The sequence below is a fragment of the Anabrus simplex genome, chromosome 1 (genome assembly GCF_040414725.1).
Source record: "Anabrus simplex isolate iqAnaSimp1 chromosome 1, ASM4041472v1, whole genome shotgun sequence".
In the NCBI taxonomy this organism is placed as follows: domain Eukaryota; kingdom Metazoa; phylum Arthropoda; class Insecta; order Orthoptera; family Tettigoniidae; genus Anabrus; species Anabrus simplex.
In genome coordinates this window covers 29,141,299-29,169,202 of record NC_090265.1, presented here as the reverse complement: position 1 = coordinate 29,169,202, position 27,904 = coordinate 29,141,299, and the positions used below count along the sequence as shown (strand labels likewise).

Here is a 27,904-nt window from a genome sequence, read left to right as displayed (position 1 = left end):
TTTGACAATATGTTGAAGACTATTGTAATGTTTTACATATCAGAGTCATTCTTGCAAGGTGGTGAGGATTACAGGTATCATCTTTCCTCCATTAAAAATATCTGAAACCTTTTAGTGTTCATAAAAAAGAAAGAAAGATTTTTAATTATCGGAAATTTATTTTGTTTCTACCAGAAAGACAAAATTAGGGTTGATTTCTATGTAGAAAGGGGGGAGAGAGAGAGAGAGAGAGAGAGAGTTATGTCACACAAATATGAAACTGGGAAAAATGATTGTTAAGTCTTCTAATCACATTTCTTCCTTATAAAGTTAAAAAGTACCAGTAACATGCTATACATATGGGAAAATATTAATTTTGAGGTGGATTAGCTTTTAACTTGAGGGATATGATCTTAAATAATATCTATGCTGGGTTTGTTAATAATGAGGGGTGACTTAAAATTATGCATAAGGTCTTGATAAGAAAAGAAGTACCATACTAAATATTCCTTCTGCCATAGTGTTCTGGAAAGACGTGCTGGTTAGGTGTTTATTGAGCAAGTTTTCCCTTATTTGATGACAAAAAAACAAAGTAAAATATTTTAAACAGCTTGCAACTAATTCATTGATAAGGAATAATGAAATAATGAAAAACAAATTTTAACTACTGATGATCATGCCTCTCATTGTCAGGAAAGAAATATGTCCTTGACTGAACTAAGGAATAATTCATGTGTATATATCCTGTAATTACTTTTGGCCATTCCCTGCATTAAACATTATTATAATATTAACATAATCAGAAATAATTAAAATGAAAAGATTCAGTCAGAAGTTCCATTTTATCTGTTTCTTGCAGATCATTTCCCAAAATTACATGTGTGTAAAACATTTTAAAACACTTGTTTTAGTTCTACATTTAAGATTGACAAATTCCAGGCCTGACACGTGCTGACAACCAGAACAGTTGTTTTCCTAGCCTTTTCTTAAACAATTGCAAAGAAATCTGAAATTTATTGAGCATCTCCCTTGGCAAGTTATTCCAATCCTTAACTCCCCTTCCTACAAACAAATATTTGCCTCAATTTCTCATCTTGAATTAAACTTCATCATCATATTGTGATCTTTCCTACCTTTAAAAGACACCACTCAAACTTATTTGTCCACTAATATCATTCCACGCCATCTCTCCAGTGACAGCTCGGAATATACCACTAATATTTGCTTTAATAATCTACCCACTCAATACACTTCACTTTACACTTTACAAGTGAGAACACTCAATCTTAAAATATTTTATGCATTCTTAGGTACATGTTTTGAGTTATTTAAGACTTCTTCAGCCATAGTGTCTCAAAAATGATTATCTAATTAAAATACAGAATTATTACTGTCCAATAATTTAAAATTGATGAACCCATGTCCTTTCTAGAATGTTTAAAAACACACTAAAATCAATACACTCTGTTTTTCTATAATACACTCCACCACTACATCATACATACATCATTATAGACCGTTATGCCTTTCAGCGTTCAGTTTGCAAGCCTCTGTGAATTTACTAAACGTCGCCACAATCCTCGATTTGCAACTAGTGTTGTGGCCTCATTTAGTTCTATACCTCTTATCTTTAAATCGTTAGAAACCGAGTCTAACCATCGTCGTCTTGGTCTACCTCTACTTCTTTTACCCTCCATAGCAGAGTCCATTATTCTCCTAGGTAACCTATCCTCCTCCATTCGCCTCACATCACCCCACCACCGAAGCCAGTTTATGCGTACAGCTTCATCCATCGAGTTCATTCCTAAATTAGCCTTTATCTCCTAATTCAGAGTAACTTCCTACCATTGTCCCCACCTGTTTGTACCAGCAATCATTCTTGCTACTTTCATGTCTGTTACTTCTAACTTACGAATAAGGTATCCTGAGTCCACCCAGCTTTCGCTCCCGTAAAGCAAAGTTGGTCTGAAAACAGACCGATGTAAAGATAGTTTTATCTGGGAACTGACTTCCTTCTTACAGAATACTGTTGATCACAGCTGCGAGCTCACTGCATTAGCTTTACTGCACCTTGATTCAATCTCACTTACTATATTACCATCCTGGGAGAACACACAACCTAAATACTTGAAATTATCGACCTGTTCTAGCTTTGTAATACCGATCTGACATTCAATTCTGTTGAATTTCTTACCTACTGACATCAATTTAGTCTTCGAGAGGCTAATTTTCATACCATACTCATTGCACCAATTTTCAAGTTCCAAGATATTAGACTGTAGGCTTTCGGCACAATCTGCCATTAAGACCAAATCGTCAACATAGGCCAGACTTCTTACTACATTTCCACCTAACTGAATCCCTCCCTGCCATTTTATACCTTTCAGTAGATGATCCATGTAAACTACGAACAGCAAAGGTGAAAGATTACAGCCTTGTCTAACCCCTGTAAGTACCCTGAACCAAGAACTCATTCTACCATCAATTCTCACTGAAGCCCAATTGTCAACATAAATGCCTTTGATTGCTTTTAATAATTTGCCTTTAATTCCATAGTCCCCCAGTATGGCGAACATCTTTTCCCTCGGTACCCTGTCATATGCTTTCTCTAGATCTACAAAACAAACACAACTGCCTATTCCTCTCATAGCATTTTTCAATTACCTGGTGCATACTGAAAATCTGATCATGACAGCCCCTCTGTGGTCTGAAACCACACTGGTTTTCATCCAGCTTCCTCTCAACGACTGATCGCACCCTCCCTTCCAAGATGGCAGTGAATACTTTGCCCGGTATACTAATCAATGAGATACCTCGATAGTTGTTGCAATCCTTCCTGTTCCCTTGCTTATAGATAGGTGCAATTACTGCTTTTGCCCAATCTGAAGGTACCTTACCAACACTCCACGCTAATTTTACTAGTCTATGAAGCCATTTCATCCCTGCCTTCCCACTATACTTCACCATTTCAGGTCTAATTTCATCTATTCCTGCTGCCTGATGACAATGGAGTTTATTTACCATCCTTTCCACTTCCTCAAGCATAATTTCACTAACAACATTTTCCTCCTCCCCATGAGCTTGGCTGTGCACAACCCCACCAGGATGATTTCCTTTTACATTGAGAAGATGTTCAAAATATTCCCTCCACCTCTCCAGTGATTCCCTGGGATCTATTATGAGTTCACCTGAATTACTCAAAACACTGTTCATTTCCTTTTTCCCTCCCTTCCTAAGATTCTTTATTACTGTCCAGAAAGGTTTCCCTGCTGCTTGACCTAGCCTTTCCAGGTTATTACCAAAATCTTCCCATGACTTCTTTTTGGATTCAACAACTATTTGTTTCGCTCTGTTTCTTTCATCTACGTACAACTCCCTGTCTGCCTCGGCCCTTGTTTGGAGCCATTTCTGATAAGCCTTCTTTTTACGTTTACAAGCTGCTCTCACTTCTTCATTCCACCAAGATGTTCGCCTTTTCCCATCTTTACACACAGTTGTTCCTAGGCATTCCCTTGCTGTTTCTACTACAGCATCCCTGTATGCCACCCATTCACTTTCTATATCCTGAACCTGCTTACTGTCTACTGTTCGAAACTTCTCACTAATCATATCCATGTACTTCCGTCTAATGTTCTCGTCCTGGAGATTTTCTACCCTTATTCGTTTGCAGACAGATTTCACTTTCTCTACCCTAGGCCTAGAGATACTTAGTTCACTACAGATCAGATAGTGGTCTGTATCATCGAAAAATCCGCGGAAAACTCGTACATTCCTAACAGATTTCCTGAATTCGAAGTCTGTTAAGATATAGTCTATTATGGATCTGGTACCCCTAGCCTCCCATGTGTAGCAGTGAATAGCCTTATGCTTAAAGAATGTATTTGTAACAGCTAAACCCATACTAGCACAGAAGTCCAGCAAACGCTTCCCATTCCCATTAGCTTCCATATCGTCCCCACATTTACCAATCACCCTTTCATATCCTTCAGTTCTATTCCCAACTCTCGCATTGAAATCGCCCATTAGCACTATTCTATCCTTGCTGTTGACCCTGACCACGATGTCACTCAATGCTTCATAAAACTTGTCAACTTCATCCTCATCCGTACCCTCACATGGTGAATACACGGACACAATTCTAGTCCTAATTCCTCCAACTGACAAATCTACCCACATCATTCGCTCATTTACGTGCCTAACAGAAACTATGTTCCGTGCAATGGTATTCCTGATAAAGAGCCCTACCCCAGACTCTGCCCTTCCCTTTCTAACACCCGTCAAGTACACTTTGTAATCTCCTATCTCTTCCTCGTTATCTCCCCTTCCCCGAATATCACTTACTCCTAGCACATCCAGATGCATCCTCTTTGCTGACTCAGCCAGTTCTACTTTCTTTCTTCCATAAGCCCCATTAATATTGATAGCTCCCCATCGAATTCGATTTCGTTCGCCAAGTTGTTTCCAAGGAGTCCCTCGCCTGTCAAATGGGAGTGGGACTCCGTTACTCCCATAGGTCCGAGGCTTGCTTAAAATGTTCTGAGCTCGGTAGATTCATGAAGCAGGATGCTACCCTACTTGCACATAGTCCAAGTGAGGATCTCTCCTGTAACGGGTTATGGACCACCGGTGGATTGTATAGTCCTAGCCGCCTGAGCACAAGGAGGGCCACGACTCAGAATATGTCCGAGATGCCCACTCCCATTCCATAGCAACTGGTATCCTGACTCTCAGGACCACTTACTAGGCCACTCAGCCGTTGCCCATGGTTCACAAACTAGGACGTGACTACAGTAACCCACAAACATGAACCACTATAATAAAAAAATCTTTTTCATGTCAAAATTTTATTCATAGCATTATCTTCTAATGTTGCTTGAGGTTTGACATAGCTTCAGTGTACTGCATGAGGTAGAAGTTAAGTTTTGGCCTTGGAAATGGGAGAATAGGACCTTACAATTTCTTAATTCATCAGACTGAAAGCTTCAGTATTCTTCAGTTGACAGTTGACCCGTTAGACCAAGTGGAAAAGGAATGTGACAAGTAGGCAAACTGAAAGCAAATTGTTATTGTTAAGCACAAAAACTGTTCATTTTGTCAAGAAACACTGCCTTAACAAATAATCACTAAGCAAAAATAAGAATGGACTGGTTGGTCAAGTATCACCAGCTAACCAACTCAACAATGTATGAAACATTTCAAGTGAGGACATACCTACAATGAATATACAGTATAGTACGCGCACCTTTTAGCGATACACGGACACCCTAGTGCTGAATTGGTCGACCTCGGGTATCATCGAGATTCGTACTGGCAACCTTTGAAACACAAACTATGAATCACTTATGCATCGCTGTGCGACATTTGGCGTACACTTTACGCATTAGTACTGTTGTTGTTTACACAGCAAAGCCAAACTGTAGAATTAATACTAGGAACAAGATTCACATCGAGAAAAGTTATATAATGTTAAACAATGTGTGTATGACACAGTTATTGGCTTAAGATAATAAAGGTTTAGAAAATTCATATCGATCAATCATATTATCGATTCAATTCAGATTTCATTTTCATTCAGTTGGCAGTATTTCCGGAACCGGGAAAGCTCCCTCCTTACTCCTCACCCCAAACAAAGAAATGTACCTAAAAGGTGCGCGGACTATACACGTCTGGAGCTGTGTCATCGTCGGATTATGCGGAGGATTGAACCATCGGAGGTCAGATTAACAGTGTTCTACTGTGTAAAATCATAATGTAGAGATAGAAAGAACAGAGTGGAATGGGAAGCTGTATCAAATCAGTCTACAGATTGAAGACTCAAGGACATGGATGGAAATTCTTCCTGCTTGCAAGTCTTGAGGCCAACAGCCAAATCAACATCCCTCCAGTCAAAGCAAATAGTGCTGTGCTATGCACAAATCAGAATGTGGTGTAAACCTTCCTCTCTCAAAACGTGGGACTCTAGTTGTTTTAAAGCATCAGATCTTGAATTAACCTGCTGTAACATTATGAGCAACATCCTTTTAGAATTCCCTGCCCTCAGAGTACTGTACATTGGATCTCCTGCTTATTTGCAAAAAGAATTGAATAAAACAGAATGAAACCCACTTTAGGGACACTCTGAAATATTATTTGCAACTAAGTAAAAACAGTGTTGCCATTCCTTTGAATTTTGCTTTCCCTACTCTTTATAAATAACTTTGAATTAAAGTGAAAAATTATAAGTAATAATTAAAAAAAAAAGGAAGAGCAGAAAAAAAAAAAAAAAATCTAGTTTCACTGTCCCCAGACCCCCCTTGCTTGATCCCGACCAATGGATTTGTCGCTAACCTACCCTAACCAATCCAGACCAATGGAGGTGTCACACGGGATACTAGAGGCCTAGAGCCACTTTGCGGCTTCTAACCTCCACCAGACCCCCTTTGCTTAATCCAGACCAATGGCTTTGTCACGAGATTTGTAAATTCAAAAGTAGCGCCGCTGCAGCTAGGACTAGTTCTTTACATGAACAGTTGGTAGCTCTGTCCACTACACGATCAAGCCCTTCGCAAGACGCGAGCAAGAGAGAAACGAATGACAGTGCAATCATGTTTAATATTAAGAATTTCATTATGGTCCGTATTGAATAATTGTATTGAATAGGTGGAAACCTTTTATCTTCAATAAGCATTGTAGTGCAATCGCACCTAGACGCATGCGCTGGAAAATGTAAGTTGTTCTGAATTTTTGCCGGCGGCCAGGTTGTTGCAAGGGAGCGCCCTCTAACGCCACCGACATCAGGTGGAATCGAACTAGTTATATTGGAAAAGTAGGTACATATGATGGTAAGCTGGTGTATCTTGGCTCACTGTGAGTATAAATCCTTTAGTATAGTATCTGATAGTAACATCTCTGTGATTTATTGGAAATTCCTTCTGTTGCATGCCGTTTGTCAATTTTTACATCAGTTTGTTTGGTGAAGAATGTTGAGGAACAATGGTTATGAGTCACATGATTTCACGTGGTTTGGTACCCTCCGTTGCGACAACCTGGCAATTAAAGTGATGATAAACTAATATTAAACTAAATCAAATCATACCTTCCTATCATCCTCGGTATACGTCAGTTCTGCATCTTTTAAAGCCTCTTCATCAATAAAATCGTCTTCCGGTTTCGCCGGAACTTTTTCATCTTTATCAAAATCCTGTGGAATGAAGTCTCCAGTGTTGTCGGATGATTTATTGGCTGAGTCATCACAAACAGTTTCGATACCACTGCCACCTTCAGTTTCCTTAAGAAGAACATTCTTTAAATCCTTTGTAAGATCTTCAATAACTTCTTCGTTGCTTGGAATACCATTGGAGGATGAGATGTTACATTCTTCAGGAACTTCGCTTTTCTCAGCCATTCTCTGCTAATTTATAAAAAATTTTAAAAATTCGTAGAAAGCCCTCTCTTACAACATAACCTCAGAAACGCATCTAATTCAATTTTCTAATCGAGGAGCAAGATATTACTTCACTTATAAAGACATTTTCAAATTATTCGATCCAATTAGCATAAAAGCGATTACCTCAGAGCATTTCTCATAACAAAACACAAAACTTCACACTAAACATGAAACTGCTCCCCGTATTTTCACTGAACATAAAAACAAGTAGACAAAAGATACCACTGAATGAAAATTGCACTCTATGTTCAAAAGCGAGTCGAGGAGCTGTCGCAAGTAATGTCAATATTTAGCGAAGGTAAACTTTTTCTTATAAAACTGCGACATTACATGTGACAACAGACACTATACAAATAAAGTGCCAAATTTTTGATCACGACACTTCCAGAAAATAAAAGTATCCAATCCACAACCGAGCTGCAGGGCAGCCACCCATTTCCAGCCGTCGCCGTTGCCAATTTCGCCAACCTCCAATCATGTGCATTCGAGAAACTATCCACATCCACAACAAAGCCATCTACAGTACAATGTAGTGTACTTAGTCGGCTATGATCAAATACAGTAGAGACAATACACGACACTGAGCGAGATATCGAGGGACAGCTATTGGAGCTCACTCTAGCGGATAGACCTGAACGGTACTGATTCTGTCATAAGAGCACGTGTATTTTTGTGTGAAGTTTTTGGTGTTATTTATGCGTTTTCAGTGAGTTGACATAATTAAATAGTAGCATGTGTCATTCCTTGATATCTCCTCTCAACATGAGGGGAAAGGTATGTGCTGTGTTTGGCTGCAGTAATTACGAAGTAGAGAAAAATGCGCGCTCGTTCTTCAGGTTCCCTCGTGACAAGAACATGTAAGTAATATTGTGTTTGCATATATATTCTTCCAGTGACAGAGATTTTTATAGTACTTCATAATCCTCTAACCTGTTCGACCCATGTTTTAACGGGCTTAAAATATAATACGCATATTTTATTGTATAGTGCAGCAGTTAACCTTCAATAACAATGTGTTGTTGTAGGTGTGATCTGTGGGTTTTGAAATGTCACAGAAGCGATTTGGATAAATTGTACAAGAAAGAAGGGACGTTACGCTTGTATAAGAATTATAAGATCTGTTCAGATCATTTCCAGGCCAGCGACTTTAAAAATCCTCGACTATACAGCCAAGGGTATGTTACATTTTTACTCTAATTGTACGTAAATATTCCTCAAAGCATCACTATCGACAAGATTTTCAAACTTTTCTTTCTTTTATCCCTCTTCTCAGATTAAAGCCGGGATTTTATAGATTTTCTTTCTGTTAGTAGGCTTCATGTTAAGAGGAAAATTGTCCAGCTATTAAATGTTAATTCATTGCATCATATGTGTAAGGAATGTGCCGATATTTTTATTGACAAATGTCTTAATGTGATGATACATTCCTTTTAAATGAGGAAAAAAGACAAATCCAACCGTAAGATTTCAGGCAGGTATGCTAAAGCTAAAAAACTGTTGCATAAATGAAAGATCAAGCCATTTCACAGCAGTCCATTTCACACCTTGTTTATATGTCTAATTTCAGTCTTTGAATAATAACCTTTTAAATAATTCTTCATTCATTTATCCAGAATTGCTTTAGCAACTTCGAAGTTAATATCTCAATACCACTGTCTTTCTAGACGTAATTAATTTATCCATTTCCGTATATACATTTCCATTGATATTTGAATTTAGCGCGATTTGTTCAGGTCAAGTCACTAGGAGCGCCACCGTCGAATTGTCTCCCATTTTAGCAAGGCGAAATCCGTAAGTGTCGTGTATTGTCTCTACTGTATTTGCTATGATCCACAAACTTTTCAGGAGACCTGAATACCACAACTACGAACTATCCCAGGACTGTATGTGTAAACTGTCTCTACTGTATTTGACAATATCATAGAAAATTGATATGTGTACTTTATGCATATTTGTGCGCCCGTATCATATTATTGATTCATCATTCCAGAACAGTAGCACATCAACAGAAATCGCCATATTGATTCTAGAAGAAATGATAAAGTTCTACCGAACCAGTGACCTGTTCAGTTCTACCGTTACCTACGAGATACACAAGGCGGGGAAATACAGCACACTAGACCGTTGCCTACGAGAATATCTCGTAGGCAACGACTATACTCGTCCTCGAGATACGAGATACTAGTGTTCTCTTTACTGATCTGTCTCGCCCGCTCATTGCAACACGTTCGAATATGAAAAACTATAAAAATTAAAACTAGCAATTTCAGAAGGCAGCAAACGGATATGAGATCAAAGATAGACAAAGAGCAATTGTTTGACTCATTTTCTACAACGTATTTCTTACAATATGCTTAAACTAAATAAGTAATTCACGAAAGAAGCAGAGAAATCTGATAGCGAGTTTGTCACTTCTTACTGATACCTTTAATTGTGCCTCAGAGTATCCGATAAGTGGATCGAGATTGCGGTCATAAATAACTTTGGGTTTAATCGCCCTTTCACCAATTATCAGCGATCCAATCTTTTCCTCCGTAATCTGATATTTTGACATTCGTATTGAAGCCGCTGTTTGGTGAGCGCTGTTATGCCTGTTACGCAAATATTTAGCTTCGTTTCACCGTATTTCTATTTTTTCTTCCCGTAAAAGTAAATTTGTGTTCGCCTTTGGGATGTAGCGCTTAGTGTGATTAGCTGTTACTCCCGGAGGTCCGGGTTCGATTCCCGGCCCTGCCACGAAATTTGAAAAGTGGTACGAGGACTGGAAAGTGGTCCACTCACAGCAGCGGCTGCTGAGGGGAACTGGCGGAGGGGCACACTACTTTTTCACAAATTTATGTTCTTACTAAGCACACATGAGTAAAGAAATGCATACTAGGATACACATCACACAGTGTTAAATACTTGATCATTACTCACCTACTTCACTGTCATCTTCTTCATTTTAAGAGAAACTGTGAAATGAAATGTTGGTGTCCATTCGAAGAAGGCAGCCATCCAGACTCATCACCCTAAGTATCTTGAACTATTTAAATGTACAGCAACTACTGTCACTAAAGTATCTTGAACTATTTAAATGTACAGCACCTACTGTCACTAAAGTATCTTAAACTATTTAAATGTGCAGCACCTACTGTCACTAATGTATCTTGAACTATTTCAATGTGCCGCAATAGAAATCATTGCCAGAGCAGATAGTCGTTCTTCGGTCATTGTGTTGCGTAAAAATGTCTTAATACGAGCCAGTGTCGAAAAACAGCGCTCTGCCACTGAAGTCTATCTGAAATACGTTCACAGCGCTATATACATTATGGAACTACCGTTGGATGGCCTAGTAATCGAGAAGTCCATTCAAATTACTGTACCGTCTGATAGGCCTTCTACTGAGTCTACAGGACGAATGAAGTACAGTCTACTCGCCCTGGCCATACAAATGAAGAATACGGTAGGGCCTTGTTCAACGACCGCAGTGTTATCCCTTTATTTAAACACGAATTCCATTCTTCTATGCTTAAATTCACAAACTTAGAAATGACTTTATCGTCAAAGTCAGGCATATCGTAAATAAGGTCTTTCGCAATAGAAATCATTGCCAGAGCAGATAGTCGTTCTTCGGTCATTGTGTTGCGTAAAAATGTCTTAATACGAGCCAGTGTCGAAAAACAGCGCTCTGCTTCGGCTGTGGACATGGGTGTTGTTACAATTACCCTGAGAACTTTTAGCGTTTCTTTGAACGTTGATTTCAGATTATTTTCTAAAATAAAAGCGAGGAGTGGTAGAGCTCCTTTGACTTGCCTGAAATCTGTCCGTTTATAAATCACTTCTAATTCCGTCTTTAGCCTTTTTTCTGCAACTTTGGAAAATGTAACACAGTAGAATTTAATACATTTTGTGGGAAGTTTATAGAGAATTTGTCGAATGAATCGGAGTATAGTAGTGTTGCAGCTTCAATATACCCAGTAAATGCAAACCTATCATGTACCTGATTCATTACAACGTCACGTACTTCTTTCGCTGCGAACTTGTTCCTTCTTCACTTACTCTACGTCTTTTATCGGAAGTATTGTAGTCCGTGAGATCACATGAAATTGTATCTATTGCTTCACGTTGTTGTGCTACACACTTTGCGAAGTCAGAAATAGCCTTTTTTATTTGGACTGAAACTGTTTCGAGTTTTTGTAGCTGATTGTACAAAATGTCAACATGCGGCATTAATTTGTGAAAAATAGACAACCAGAACATGAATATGGTATCCTCAAGAGCACGTCGCAGTCCACTGGCTTCATTTACGCTAACAGACGTTTTACCTTCTTCTTCTATTCTACGAAAGCACTCAATCAGTTTATCTCTATTGTCGTAAACTATATTCACCGTACGAATGTTGTAGTTCCAGCGAGTAATGATTGTCCGAGGGAGTCTAGTTTTCATTATTTCATTCAAGAGGTCACTTCCGTGAGACGAGTTGGAAAAAAGTTGGATTTGCGGACAGGTTACAGAAAAATAATTTGACTTGGGGATTGTACGAATAAGCCTTTTGCGTTGTCAAATTTAGCTGGTGTCCATAACAATGAAAGAAATGTGCATTAGGGTAGTGTACTTTCAATTTCGCCTGCACAACCCCTGTCCTTCCACTCATTACGCTGGCTCCGTCATAACTCTGACAAATAAGTTTATGTGGTGTGTCCCTTAATATGGGATTAATTTGCTCTAACAGACATTGACTCAATCCATCCGCTGTCCTGTCGGTTGGATTCATGAACCCCCAGAATCTTTCATGGACGTGACCCTCTAATGCATATCGAAAAACAAGTACCAATTGGCATTTGTTTGAAACATCCGTTGTTTCATCTGCTTCTATTGCAACGAATTGGGATTCCCCAATTTCTGAAGAAATTTGTTCCCTGCACACATTCAACATACAGTCAAGAAGCTCGTTCTAAATGGTCTTTGAAGTGCCTTTAAATACAGAAGCTTTGGCCAGGTGTTCTTTCATACCAACGTCTATTTCAGCCGTAAAATTAATGAGACCTTTGGAAATTCCATGATTTAGAGAATTTTCTGTCTCATCATGGCCACGGAGTGCCACTTCAAATACGCCACAGAATTTTATACACTGAATAATTCTGAGTAATATGTGCCTATTTTTCCTAACCTGATCATTGTGTTTGTTAATGGATTGGCGATAAGCAGAATCCAGTTGAGTCACTATATTAACTTTCCCTAGCACAGCTAATTCCATGCATGAATTGATATGTTGGGAGGAACTTTCGTGTTTTTTAAATTTTTCTTTCAAGTATTTGAGATCTGTTACTCCGGTTTTCGTCCACGTTTGGTCATGTCTGAATAACATGCACGGAAAACAGAAAAACGCATTCCTTGAATCACAGCCACACAACCACTCCTATTCTGTATACACCCCTGGCTGGAATCTACGTCGATATTCACGCCCTTTATATTGTCCGACTTCCTCCAGTTGTAAATGAGGCGTTGGTCGACCGAGTGTCCTTATCTCAGTCTTTTCCGTTAGGGACAGTTGAGAAAAAGGTCGTGTCCCTCTGCCCTTTAGAACGAGCCGCTACTGTCCACTCAGCCTCAGGAAGACAACTGAGAAGGGGTGGGTTCGATTCCCACCTCAGCCATCCTCTAAGTGGTTTTCCGCGGGTTTCCACTTCTCCTCCAGGCAATGCCACGATAGTACCTAACTTAAGGCCACTGCCGCTTCCTTCCCTCTTCCCTGTCTGTCCTTTCCAATCTTCCCATCCCCCCATCCCCTGTTCAGCATAGCAGGTGAGGCTGCCTGGAGGAGGTACTGGTTGGTCATCGTCCCCAGCTGTATCCCCCGACCCAAAGTCTAGTGCTCCAAGACACTACCCTTGAGCGGTAGAGGTGGGATCCCTCGTTGAGTCCGAGGGAAAAGCCGACCCTGGAGGGTAAACGGATGAAGAAAGAAGAAGAATAAATTCGTTCTAATAGGAATAAAGCTCCTAAATGACAAATTTTAGCATGCTTTTCAATTTGGTTTGCTTTTTGGTCAAGTTCAGATACCGTAAAACTTTTTTTCTGATTTCATTACCCGTATCCTACTTCTCAATTTGCAGATTATTTTCTGTGATTAATTTTCTCATCCGTATATTTTTTTAGATTTAACAGAGATACTCGTAGACTTTCCTTGATATAGAAACGAGACTTGTACTCCTTTTTCGTTTGTGGCTGACGTATGAAGATATGGTATGTTCATCGTTACCTTAATCGGAACTATTACTAAATTTTGATAGCAATACATCAATTTTGGCAGCTGGAAGCTTCCTGCGTTTGGCATTTTCCTGTTTGTGAACAGGATACACAATGCAAACAGAAGAACATTTGATTGATGTGCTTACACTGAAATCTGTTTTAAGAGAAGAATTGCTAGATATCTAAAGAGCAGGGACGTATTCTCCTTGAATGCAAGGCATTCATTGCATGCGTTATGATAACACAAAGAACTGTCTGATTTACGGTTTCAAGGTGTTTCAGGTCAAATATTAACGATTTCATCTCTCAGAAGTTCAAAAGGTCCGCGCAACTGTACTAGTTCCGTTGCTTGATTACGTGTGGTGCTGGTGTCGTCTCGCCGTCTACTCCACTCTCGGAAGAAAGAGACAGCAAATGCAGGAGTTAACGACGTAAGGCATTCAATCTTAAAATTGCATTCAGTGGCAGACGTAGTTCTGAAACCCTCCGAACGATGTCGCTGCAATTGAAACTTGGTCAGAATTTGTCACCCCATACCCGTGCTACCCTCTGCCATCTGTTAGCAACTTGGAGAAAGTCGACATGTTTACAGCGAACGGGACACACAGATTACCCCCTAGCGAGAACCCAACGTGACGAAACTGACCAATGCCACTGGGGTGACTTACCTCCAGTGCTTAAGTTGTGGCTAACTAGTGAGTTAATTCATTGTGTGTTTTGCTGATTAGTGAGTTCATTCTGTGTGTGCTGTTCCTGTGCTATTCTTCGTTTTCGGTGTTTTATTATATTTTGCGCAATGTGGTATTAACGATGGAAGAGTCTAAAACGGATATAATTGTAAATCAGTTTGAAAAGACATTTACTGGCCGTTCGTTTGATGAAAAGATGCAAATAGTTAAAGCCGCGAGACCTCTACCTTCCCTCGTAAATTTCTTCTTCTTCTTAATCTGCTTACCCTCCAGGGTTGGCTTTTCCCTCGGACTCAGCGAGGGATCCCTCCTCTACCGCCTCAAGGGCAGTGTCCTGGAGCTTGAGACTCTGGGTCGGGGATACAACTGGGGAGGATGACCAGTACCTCGCCCAGGCTGCCTCACCTGCTATGCTGAACAGGGGCCTTGCGGGGGATGGGAAGATTGGAAGGGATAGACAAGGAAGAGGGAAGGAAGCGGCCGTGACCTGAAGTTAGGTACCATCCCGGCATTTGCCTGGAGGAGAAGTGGGAAACCACGGAAAAACACTTCGAGGATGGCTGATGTGGGAATCGAACCAACCTCTACTCAGTTGACCTCCTGAGGCTGAGCGGACCCCATTCCAGCCCTCGTACCACTTTTCAAATTTCGTGGCAGAGCCGGGAAGCGAACCCGGGCCTCCGGGCGTGGCAGCTAATTACATTAACTACTACACCACAGAGGCGGACCATCGTAAATTTAAAAAGAGAAAACAAGAATTGTGTACGCACGTTCAATCCAGAAACTTACAGTAAAACCGTTTGGCTCGAGTTCACCTACATGTAATTAGGGTGAGTAGAATTGAAATTTACTTAATACATTGTGTTAACTGCATGGTTACTAGTTGCATGCCTCAGTGGAGATTACAGGATACGCCACTGCTAAAGAGATCCTACTACACCACCTTGCCTAGATATAGTTTGCTTCCATTTCTCTCTTAAACCGCAATTGGAAGGGAAACTATGGAACATCAATTTTCATGCCTTTTTAGTGTCATCCGAAATACAGAGAGGTACACAACAGTGCACCTTCTTCTCAACCTCACAGACACTCACTGACAGAAACAAAATTCGCAACAAATCGCACAAAATCAACAAAGCATCAATATTACTCCGCATATCACAATGTTAAAGTCCGCCAAGAACAGAACGGAAACCTGACATCTAGCGGCCAAACCGTGAACACGGTCGGGCCGCTTTATCAGCGACAAAATAGTAGCTATGTCCCGGCCTTGTATATCTTGTAGGCAACGGTTCTACGCAGTTCTACGCAGAATAACAAGCGAGCGTGTAACTGACAAACACCTGCACAGATAAATGGGGTCAAATACAGTAGAGACAATACGCGACACTCAGCCAGATATCGAGGGACAGCTATTAGAGCGCTCTCTAGCGAACTGGCCTGAGAACTACTGATTCTGTCATAAGAGCACGTGAGTAGTATAATACAGGGATATTGCGGCCTCTTCCTCCTCCCGCGGGAAATTTGAATTTAGGCGGCAAATTTGAATTTTGGCGCGAGATTTGAATTTGTAAACAAAGCCACGTGCTTTTTGACAGATGTCATCGACAACAACGCATCGCTAACCTCACTGCTGCCATCTTGACGGGCCTAAACCACAGTGGTACCAACTTAACCTAACTAGCGCGAGATTTGAATTTGTAAACAAAGCCACGTGCTTTTTGACAGACAACAACGCATCGCTAACCTCAGTGCTGCCATCTTGACGGGCCTAAACCTTAGTGGTACCAACTTAACCTCACTAGCGCGAGATAAACAAATCCACGTGCTTTTTGACAGCTGTCATCCGCCATCTTTAAACTACAGAGCACCGTGCTGCCCTCTTTACCGCAGTAGCTGCAAATTCGTCACCTGTCATCGGCAGTGCTGCCATCTTAGCGGATCTAAACCTTAGTGGTACCAACTTCTTAACCTAACTAGCGCGCGATTATAATCGGTAAACAAATCTACGTGCTTTTCTGACAGCTGTCATCCGCTATCTTCAATCTATAGAGCACAGTGCTGCCCTCCTTAGCTACTTACCTTTGAAATGTGGTGGCGGATAATTTGAAAAATGCTTTTTGACAGCAGCTATCTATGAGCACCGTGCTGCCCTCTTTAGCTAGATACCTTTGAAAAGTGGTGGCAGACAATTTCACGTGACAGCAGCCATCTTTGAGCACAGTGCTGCCCTCTTTTTGGTGGCGGCAAATTCCACGTACTCTTGTTTGGAAACAAACTCACGTGCTTTTTTCTGACAGCTGTCATCCGCCATCTTGCATCACAAACCTGAGTGCTGCACTCTTTAGCTAGATACCTTTGAAATGTGGTGGCGGCAATTTGAAAAATTCTACATTCTCTTGTTTGGAAACAAACCTATGCGCATTTTGACAGCTATCATCCGCCATTTTTAATCTAGAGAGCACCGTGCTGCCCTCTTTAGCTACTTACCTTTGAAATGTGGTGGCGGCAAATTCTACGTGCACTTGTTTGGAAACAAACCCATGTGCTTTTCTGACAGCTGTCAAGCGCCATCTTTAATCCAGAGAGAACAGTGCTGCACTCTTTGGTTGAAATGTGGTGGCGGTAAATTCTACGTGCTCTTGTTTGGAAACAAATTCTACGTGCTCTTCAGCTGTCATCCACCATCTTTAATCAAGAGAGCACCGTGCTGCCCTCTTTGTGGTGGCGGATAATTTGAAAAATAATTTTTTTGACAAGCAGCCATCTTTAATCCAGAGAGAACAGTGCTGACCTCTTTAGCTACTTACCTTTGAGGCGGTTAATTTGAAAAATTATATTTGACAAGCTGGCATCTTTAATGAAAAGAGCATCGTGCTGCTATCTTGCGGGTAATTTTTACGTCACAGCTGTCATCCACCATCTTGCATTGCTAACCTTAGTGCTGCCCTCTTTACCTACTTACCTTTGAGGCGGACTATTTGAAAAAGATCTATTTGACAAGCTGTCACCCGCCATCTTGCATCGCAAACCTCAGTGCTGCACTCTTTAGATGAAATGTGGTAGCGGATAATTTGAAAAATTTTTTTTGACAAGCAGCCATCTTTAAACTACAGAACACCGTGCTGCTATCTTTATCGTAGTAGTGGGCAATTTAAAATCTAGATGCTTTTTTCTGACAGCTGTCATCCGCCATCTTTAATCTAGAGAGCACCGTGTTGCCCTCTTTGTGGTGGTGGTAAATTCCACGTGCTTTACAAACCCACGTGCTTTTTTGATAGCTGTCATCCGCCATCTTTAATCAAGAGAGCGCAGTGCCGCACTCTATGTAGTAGCGGATAATTTGAAAAATTCGTTTTGACAAACAGCCATCTTTAAGCAACACAGTTACCGCTATCTTACATCGCTTACCTCGGTGCTGCACTCTTTAGTTGAAATGTGGTGGCGGTAAATTCGAACAAGTTTAATCATACATCGGGGGAGCTAGAGTAAGCACGTGCTGCAGTGATGACGTCATCATGCATGTTTAGACTTGTCCGTTTTCTTAAGAGTAAGTCGGTGTAAAGGAATGTGGTGGCGGTAAATTCGAACAAGTTTAAACATTCATCGGGAAAGCTAGAGTAAGCACGTGCTGCAGTGATGACGTTATTCTGCATGTTTAGACCTGATCGTTTTTCTTAAGAGTAAGTCGGTGTAAAGCAATGCAATAAGTACAACATTTTTGAATGCGATCAAATATTTATTTACAAATGTACTACAACAGTGTTCGCTTTTGCTGCTGACAAGGTTGGTATGCTTCTTAACAACGTATGCTTCTGAAATGCCTCCTGCAACATTCAAATTAAACAAAACATTTAGAAATATATTATACTGAACCCTTGAACTTACCATTCCATCGTTGGTCGGCCACGGCTGCTACAGTAGAACAATCTAGAACTCTTAAATCATGGGTCGTTGCGGGAATAAATTCGGTCACGATCTTAACCAAACGATGGGGTTCAGAAGAGAGCCTAACTACTTGAAATGGGGAGCAAAATGTGCTTACTAACTTTTATTAAATCGAAATAGCACGACAACATTATTAATTTAATATACAATCTTGAAATTAAAAAAATGAATTATTTATTTTTGAATGTTTCAAACACAGTCACATTGCATAGCGTTGATTTGTTTCTTACAATATCGAAGAGTTGCTTCGGAGAAGTTAGTACATTAGTGGACAGCGAAACTGAAAAACTGAAAAAGGGAAGACCTGAAAACCGGGCACCTATTATTCCAAACGAGAACTGAGAGTTAATCCACACGATCCGTGGAAAATCTGACTTTCAACAAGTAGAACGCCTGATTTTCTCTCAATTAAGGTTATCCACCAGTCGAATACCCTTTACGGATACGGAACACCCGCCGAATGGACCCTTAATCGAACCAAACTGACTATCAGATGCTTTGGATAGGTTGCGAAATATTATGAGAAAGAATGGTGTTCACTACGAGTTAACAGCATCATTCACAATTGAAATAAAATTCCACCATGTATTTGTCATTCATGACACCCTTAAGTGATAAGGTAATCCCGATGCTAAATGTGCATCACCCAAAACAGCTGTTCGGAAGGAACCAACAACAACATGATCCGTGAGGATCTTACGTTATGTCGTTCTAAAGGAACAAAACTGCGAAATGCAGGAAACACTTATTCATCATGCATTTAGAAGAAATGCCAAACACTAAAGTTAATTAAAAAGTGGAAAGTCACTTGAAAAGTAATATTATTGAACCGATTTTCAGGTTAGAAATGGTTTTGTTACGTTTAATAAAATTATCAGTCCACATCGAAAAAATATTACAACTTTAAGGAATTCTTTCCCTTGAAAAACAATGACTAGCATTACAGATCCATCTATTTAATGTCTGTCCCAACACACTACTTATAAAGTGATTACTTAATTAAATTCAACTACGAATAAAATGAAAATACGACAAAGATTGAAAATGAAAGAGTGTTACTGGCTGACGAATCGAAACCGCATTCGCAACTCAAGTCTCACACTAATACACTGAGTGACAATATGCACACTATCAAAACGAAACGGACGTCAAAACGACAAACAATTAAGTCCGTAAAATAAATTAATATATCGAAGTCATTAAAGCTTGCAATTATTATTATTATATCTGAGACTTGAGTGTGTACAGCTGACATCCCAGACCTATCGTCGGGCTCACTTAAAATCTGTACATCCTAACTCTAATCTCTATGTACATGATACCTTCCAAATTCTATCGTCGGGCGTGAACTAGGACGTCTCATCATCAGTAACTCCAAGGATAACATGTGACGTCCTAAATCTATCGTCGGGCGTCAAAAATGGGTCGTACTACGCATCCCATAACATATCAGGCGAACTAGCAATTTCAAACAAACTCTGACATTTCAATACTAAACCTGGTCAGACTAATAACACACAACGGAACAACGTCTCTTACTATTAAACGAATGCAAGTCGAAAATTACAGTAAGTCTCTACCTCGTTACAATACGTGGACTCGAAAATAAATATACGTGACGAACAATTCTCCACCTCAAACACAATCTCAGCCCGTGCACTGAAGTTTTAGGGAAGCAATGATAATTCCCAACACACGTCTATAATAGTGGATGCCTTCAAAATAATAATCATCACTACCGCCTTAGAAACTCTCAAATCGCCTATCGTCAATTCCAACCATTTATATCAATGACATATCCAGTGAACGAAATTCAATACAACACCAACCATGTGTCCTAAATGCTCTTTTATCCTAGAGGTCACATTATCTTAATATTCATACGGGCTTTACGTAACAAATCACTGATCGTTTACTACCAAGATTTTTAACCTTTTTCTAGAGTCGTTTTCACTTGGGATCTTACTAGAAATCTACGGTGCTTCACACAGTAGTCGTCTCAAATTTCGGATTGGTAGCGGAAAATACTACAGCCTGTCTCAATACAGCCTGTTTCCTAAATACTTCCTCGGTAAAATATAGCCTGTCTCAAACTCATTCTCCTCGCCTTATTCCAGCGGTATCACTTAAAATCCAGGCTTCATTTCATCTTCAATATTCCTATCCCTCTCATCTCCGCATACATATAAATTCTTCGCTCTCACTCCCTTTTTCTTATATTTCCAAGATTCTTTTTCATCATTCAATCCTCCGGTGAAAACAACAACCACTATAAAACACACCTCTTACTTTACTGTTATTATGACTTTCGGACCTCGAGAATCCAAGACTACACCGCGATTTTTCGTATCATTGATATACATGATGTCTCGAAATTTTACTTCCCATGAATAAATGTAACTCTATCGAATTTCACTGAAATTTTCTAAATGCCTGCGATCCTTGTAAAAATATACTGATTAAATGCACTTTTAACATAGAAAAATTATTATTATTATTATTATTATTATTATTATTATTATTATTATTATTATTATTATTATATTATATTAAACATTTCCGAATTCAACTGATCTTTGAAAGTTAGGTATTCGCCACGACTAATTTACACTTATAACTTTCCAAAATTCCACGCTTTGGACAATATCTCACTGAACATTAACACCAAATTTTAAACGTCGCATTTTACAGTTTCTTGACGTGAAATTTACACACTAAAATTTTCACACGCTGACCAAAAATTACAACACCTTTCGCCTGATAATTACAAATATCAACCCGACAATCATCTTGAAAAATTTGTTGGGACAGAACAATAACATCTAACTACGACATAATACAAATATAGACAGACCTGCACAATGGAGTCATTCCCAGTATTCTGGCTACATCGTCGCCAGCTGACCTCGTACTTTAGCCGTACATTTTCACAAATAACATTATCATTTCCAACATCTCACTCTTACAAACACTGCCCTTTCCACACGATACAAAATTTACCACACAAATCACGCACTTTCTCTATAATTTACACAACGAACTTCCCTCGTTCTGCAGTCAACTGCGACTGTCTGGCTCGTTCCCAGAGTTGTCTCTCTCTGTTACTCCAATAAAACAGGTGTTCAACAGATAAAGGGAGCAGAACTACTCTGAATAGCTTCCCCAACTCTCTTACCACTTTCAAACGTACATGAGATGATATAATAAAATCTGCTGTGTATATTTTAACAAACGCCTACACTTTCATAGTTCGTCGGCAAACGTTCAGAACTTACCTTCTCTTCCTAACCGAGTATGTGGACCTCAGCCACGGACATGTATTTAGTTATTTGTAGATCAATCTGGCGCAATTTTCCACTGACGAAGGGCGGAAGCTCCCGCGGCTTCAAGATCCAGATCGACACTGAAAAATATACGGTGGGGGGTTCCTTTTATAATCCCAGGAGGGACGCTACCCACACTATTAAGCTTGATTGCGTAATCTGCCAATTTTGAGTCCAATAGACCGATTTTGATGAGACTTGTCCCAGACTTCCGGACAGGCTTGTAATTATTTTAGATGTTAATCTTATAATTTTACCACACTCACAACAGGGGAAATAAATTATTTCTGCCCGTGCGTTTCGCGCGGTTTCTTCATCCCTTGACCTTGGCACGTGTAGCTAGTTCACTGATCTTACGCTGACATGTACTTAGGCTTAACTGCATTTATGTTTTTCCCTGGGGGTTCTGTCTTTTTCGTAGGGTTTACGAATAATTTAACTTATGTATTTCTTTATTTACTGTATTGCCAAAATCCCTCGTTACATAGAATTCCATGAATTTAAAGAATTATCGGGCACTCGAGGTTCGCCGAGGTGTCACGGTATTTCACGAGCTTGCCGTGAGTGAGATCATTCCCACGCGACATCGGGGCTCTTAGGAGCGCAACATGGCTGCCCTCAAAAATAAAAGTAGCTTGTTCATACGAAATAAATATTGAGAAAAGAAATTTCTCGCCGTAGAATTGTGGGTTCAATACTAAGTATGTTATGCTTTACAGAGAAGATCATATACTTCTTACCTTGTTGTTATTCCTTTTCGGAATCATCATCATCATGAGGTACTAGAGAAAGTTCATTCATACACTGTGTACAGTGTTCAGTCCTCGGATTTGGTCCATCCCAATCATCATCACCATTTTCTCCTCGATGCTTGTAATGACGTTGACAAGTTCTGCATAAAGCTACTTCGATCGACATCTTACTGTGTAGAGGAAGGATGCCCCAAAAATTATGTACGGAAGAGGCAGCGTACGTAGATAAAAATCCTGGTGGTAAGTATTGAATAAGATGTTTCGGCATCGACGATCTATGTTTATAGAACATCTTAATAGCCTCACTCACTCGTGTAAGATAAATAAGATGTTGCGTATGAGCATGCAAACAGCATGCACATTTGCAGTTTTGTTCCATAGCGTACGATGTCGAAGCACACACTAATGAAAATGATAAAGAGCTATTCTTATTTATAGTCTCGTAACAATATTCGTTAGCGGATGGTAGGTAACATCACTCATATGAATAATAAGACAATAGGCTGCTGTGTTAGCAGGAATGTTTTCAGATGTTTCAAATTGTAAACGAATATCAACTGGAAATTCTTTTATAGATTCTTCATGATAAGAGCAGTCTATAACAACAATCGGTGCTTTATTTTTAAATTCTTGAGTTGTAAATAGCATACGATCTTCTTTCTGATAATACGATGATTGAAATTTACAAAACATGTCATAGAGCATCCCAAATTTATTTTTCTCAAAGTTAATGTCTATGTTTTCGTAGGAATACGTAATTCCGTTGAGATATAGTCTAACGTGTCTTAATTTACAGTGGTCAAACAGTGAGTTATCTTTTTCGTGATTGAATTTACGATTAGTTTGAAATCCAAAAATAATGTACAAGGGCTTCTCAGTAAAACGTGATGTTTTAACAGCCCAGCTATGCTTGTTTGTAGGTGGTAACACAGGATATTCATGCAGCTCCCAACTTCTAAAACGTATAGGTAATGGTGTATCATTTTCTACAATCTTGAGCAATCGAAGTTTTTCACGATCAGATAAGGTTACATGTGGAATCCTCCACAGTATACGATGCAGTGTTATTTTCGATTCTACTGGTGTTTCTACTGCTTTAAGAGAATTGTAATCACTTCGATCACGGATTAGAATAAGCTCTTGTTTGGCGTTGATTATAATACCTACGTGTAAAGTCTTCTGCGAATCCAAAAATATGTTTCAGTGATAACATACCCGTAAAAGTACCATCCTCATTAATCATCCAGTTGTTAGTAGCTTTTGGACACCATCCAGCCATCCGCAAAAGATTACTTTCTTCATCACAGAAAGAAGGGTAGAGTTTCATTGCACTTGTAATACCAACATTCTTCGTTCGATCTATTTCAACATTATTTACTTCATATCGCGCTTCAGAAAAGAGAAAAGCTAGAGCACGGTTGCTTAGTTGTGATGTGCTTGGTCCACTTCCATCCGACTTTTCTAGTCGTCCTTCAATATAGAGGTAGCTTTCGTGTGGTAAGGTGTATACATCTTGCTGATTAATAATAAAATTAATTTCATCATTGTTATTTAATCCAAACGTAAAAGGTTGATAGGAATGAAGCTCACTTCGTACTACACCTTCACGACTTTCTACTGTATTCGTAATGTCTAGCATTTCTTCCATTCTGTTGTAGTAGTGTATATCCTAAATCTTGGAGTATCTGCTTATGGGTATCTGTTAACTCGATGAGTCTCTGCACACATGTAGTATGTCTTCGGAATGTACACCCGCGTTTTATAGATGGTTTTCATACTGGTTTAAGATGTAGTTTGTAAGCTACGTACGCGTGCTGATCTAAATGAATAAGCTGATTATGTTTATTTACAAGTCTAAGAGTAATGTTGCTAATGTGTTTTACAGACACAGGATGATAAAAAACTACTGCTGGTTTCTCACAAATAGTATATCCACGTTCCTCTGTAACAATAAAGTCGTGCAGGACGTGCGAAGGTTGTAGATTACTATTCAAGTCTGTAATAATATTACAAGTAATGTTCACATTATAATCATCGAAGAGTTTTATAGGTTGATCAGACTCGTAACGTACGTTCGGTAGGAGCTCCCTCGATGAAAATCCAAGCAGTGGTCCAATCGAATCAGGTTGTGATCTGAAGTCAATCTTAAATGATGATTCAATAACACATTTATGCGTAATGTTGCTTATAGTGATTGAGAACTTGTAATTATGATTACTAAAACTATCTTCCCCAAACTGATCAATTAACGTACTTTCAATATAGTCGTGAATATCGTCTACTGTATAACTACCTGAGGTTAGTGTTAGCACATACTCATCGTAATAGAACTTGTTTACACCATCACGCACATTATAGATTTTATTGTAGCTTTCAAACGATACTAGTCCAAGACTATGCGGCTGATAACCAAGTTCGATTGGTGGATTAAAATAGACGGTTGTTTCAGGTCCTTCTCCACGTACAGCAAACGTTCTTTCACTGTTCGTCATCACGTAGACACTAATGCACTTTCTCTACTTTCTGGGTTTGATATAAGAACATAAGGCATAATCGTCCGCACATGCGTGTATTAAAGTTTTGCACACGGTTTTTATTGTAAACAATGTCTGCACTGCTTCCGAAATAACGTATGAGCTCAAAAGGAGGAGGTAAGTCTCCATAGCTATCAAAATACCATACTTTAGATTTACGTTTTACATAAGCAACGTAATGAGTTCCAGGTCCACGACGGTCGTCCAAGTTAATTACGGTACTTTCACGTTCACGTGGGCGCGCTGGTAGTTGATCGCGCATATACACTCCTCGAAAATAATGAATTCCTAGTTGTTTAGCAAACGTAAAATCTTCATCATGCGTTAGAGATCGATGCGGCAGTGCATTCAGTAGAAGTTTTTTGGAGAAATGTAGATACCAAGCCCTTTCTTGTATGGCGCTAGCTTCATGTTCACACCTTTGCCTCGTAACGCAATTGCCTCCATCGTCTTGTTATGACGTTCACTCTCTTTCAACTGTTGTTTCGCTTCTTCTACAGCTTTGACAGTTCTCGCTACAGCACTAGCACCACCTAGCAATGACCCTAAAGCTGCTAAGCCAGCAAACAGCGCAGGAAGAAATCCTCCTCGTTTTGGTAGAGGAATAATTCGTGCACGTTTACTAAATATTGCTCTGCACTTTGGAGAAATTCTCGCTCTTGCTGCGCGTAACGCTTTACTAATAGCTACACGAGGATTGTGTTCCCCTCGAGTAGCTTTTTGCGCAGCCTTTATAACATCTTTCCATCCATCAGTTTTTACTTTCTTCTTCTTCTTCATGTCGTTTTTTATATCGTTGTTTCACCATGCTGTACACGACTTTACTAGTCAAGAGCAAATCATAAACTAACCGTTACCTCTTGTTTCGTTTAATATATATATTACTATTACGTACTTTATGATTCAGTTATCATGAAGATTATAAAGCAGCAAGACACACTACCTGTTACCGACATTGTACCACATCTCTTACCTAGTTCTAGTACAACTACAAGAAAACGTCATGGAACGTTGTTTCCTTTTACTGTTCGATGTATTATATCAGGTCCGTCGGGATGCGATAAAAGAAATCTTTTACTCACACTTATTACTTCTGTAAATGGTGTACGCTTCGAGAATATTTACGTTTTCGCAAAGTCACTCTATCAGCCGCTATATACTATTCTACAAACTGTAATGCACGATCTAGTTAAAGATGGAATAAGATATTTTAAATTTAATTCGCATGAGCAAGTACCATCACCAGACGATGTGCTCCCTACTTCTCTTATGATCTTCGATGATGTCGCAATAGAACAACAAAACGTTATTCGTGCATTCTTTAGTATGGGTCGGCATAAATATGTTGATTGCATCTATTTGTGCCAAACCTATTCTCGTGTGCCTAAGCAGTTGATACGCGACAACGCAAATGTTATTGTGCTTTTTCGGCAAGATGAGCGCAACATGCGACATGTGTATAACGATCATGTTAACACTGATATGACATTCGACGACTTTAAACTATGTGTGCTAAATGTTGGTCATTACACCGTTACAGCTTTTTAGTTATTTATAAAGTGATGTACAGCATGGACGATATCGCATGGGTTTCGATCATTTTATATGCATTAACACAGAATTACAGTAACTACTTGATTAAAAACCATCATCATGTTAACATCTAGCAAGGAGATCACAAAACATATCATCCAAGCTCAAAAACAATATTCGACGGAAATTTAAAGAGCTTAAACGTATTCAAGCAGACACGGATTTATTTTTAAAAACACAACTAAGTACACCACTCAAAGAAATTTTTAATTCTACTTCATCACCGCAGTCTACTTCAACTTTTGCTTCTATGCAAACATCATATCATAAAGAGAAGCATGAAGAAGAAAAGCATGAACAAGATAAGGAAGAGAAGAAGCAGGATGTAGATCAAGAAGAGAAAGAGGAAGATAAGGAAGAAGAAGAAGAAGAAGAAGAAGAAGAACTTAATGATACATCACCATCTAAGCGTGTTGAGTTTTTAACTACAGATGTTATTGCTGAAACACCTACTACATCGACGCAAAATCTACCATCTTTGTCTGAGGTTATGATTACACCATAGTATCGCAATCAGTTTAGAACTTTTATACAAGATACCTATGGATCTCTCTTATATAGAAAAACTTTTTACAGGACAAGCTGACACTACCTACGGTATTCGCTACGAAGATGACTGTTTCCGGATAGGAAATTCAAATGTTAAGATTAATAACAACAAACTCATTGTAAAAGGTGTTACATATAAACCTACGAAAGGACTCTTAGAACTTCTTTTCTCACGAATACCTGACAAGGTTATAATTTTACAAGATGATCTTAAAAAATATAAAGCAATACTTTTTGCTACTGACGCAACACGACGTAATTACAAGAGAACAGAAGCTGTAAATGCGAATAAGTGTTACAAGTATCGTGAGTTTATTTCTAAACTGTTTCCGACTGCACGTAGTCTTGATGTTATCTAAGAGCCTTTGTTGCCGTATGTGGATGTAAGATACTGGAATGACCCAAACTTACTCGTTGAACGATTACAACTCTTAAGAGCATCGCAAGAGGCTGGTCACACTGGTCATGGATCAGAAATTCTAGAAATAGAAAGAGAACTACGTTATGCCGGTATTATTTTGTAATGGCTCGTCAAGAGAAGATCTCACCTGTAAAGGTAAACATCGCACATGAGTTACATAAACCAGCACGTCGCACCTACTGTCGCAGACGCGTTATTACACGAGGAAAAGATGATCTCTGGCAAGCAGACTTAGTAGAAATGATTCTATATGCCTCTAGTAATAAGGGGTATAAGTATCTACTTACTGTTATCGATGTGTACTCGAAGTTTGCTTTTGCACAACCCGTGCGTTCTAAAACAGCAGCTCAAGTTTAGAAGCATTTAAACATATTGTTGAAAAATCGAAACGCTGCCCAAGGCTTCTTCAAACTGATCAATGTAAAGAGTTTTACAACAAGGATTTTTCTTCTTATC

General features: G+C 39.4%; 1 protein-coding gene across 2 annotated transcripts in view; it reads right to left on the bottom strand.

Moving 5' to 3' along the window:
* LOC136883627 (tetratricopeptide repeat protein 1) overlaps nucleotides 1-7,837 on the bottom strand; it is a 38,317-nt gene extending 30,480 nt beyond the window's left edge. Inside the window, exons 1-2 of one of the 2 annotated variants that reach the window (XM_068229941.1) lie at nucleotides 7,529-7,837; nucleotides 7,055-7,369 (exon numbers count right to left, since the gene is read on the bottom strand). In XM_068229941.1, coding sequence (XP_068086042.1) covers nucleotides 7,055-7,363 — 309 coding nt within the window. In that variant the 5' untranslated portion in view covers nucleotides 7,364-7,369; nucleotides 7,529-7,837. The remainder of the gene's footprint in view (nucleotides 1-7,054; nucleotides 7,370-7,528) is intronic. The other variant, XM_068229943.1, reaches the window with a different exon arrangement.
* Nucleotides 7,838-27,904: the final 20,067 nt, after the last annotated feature.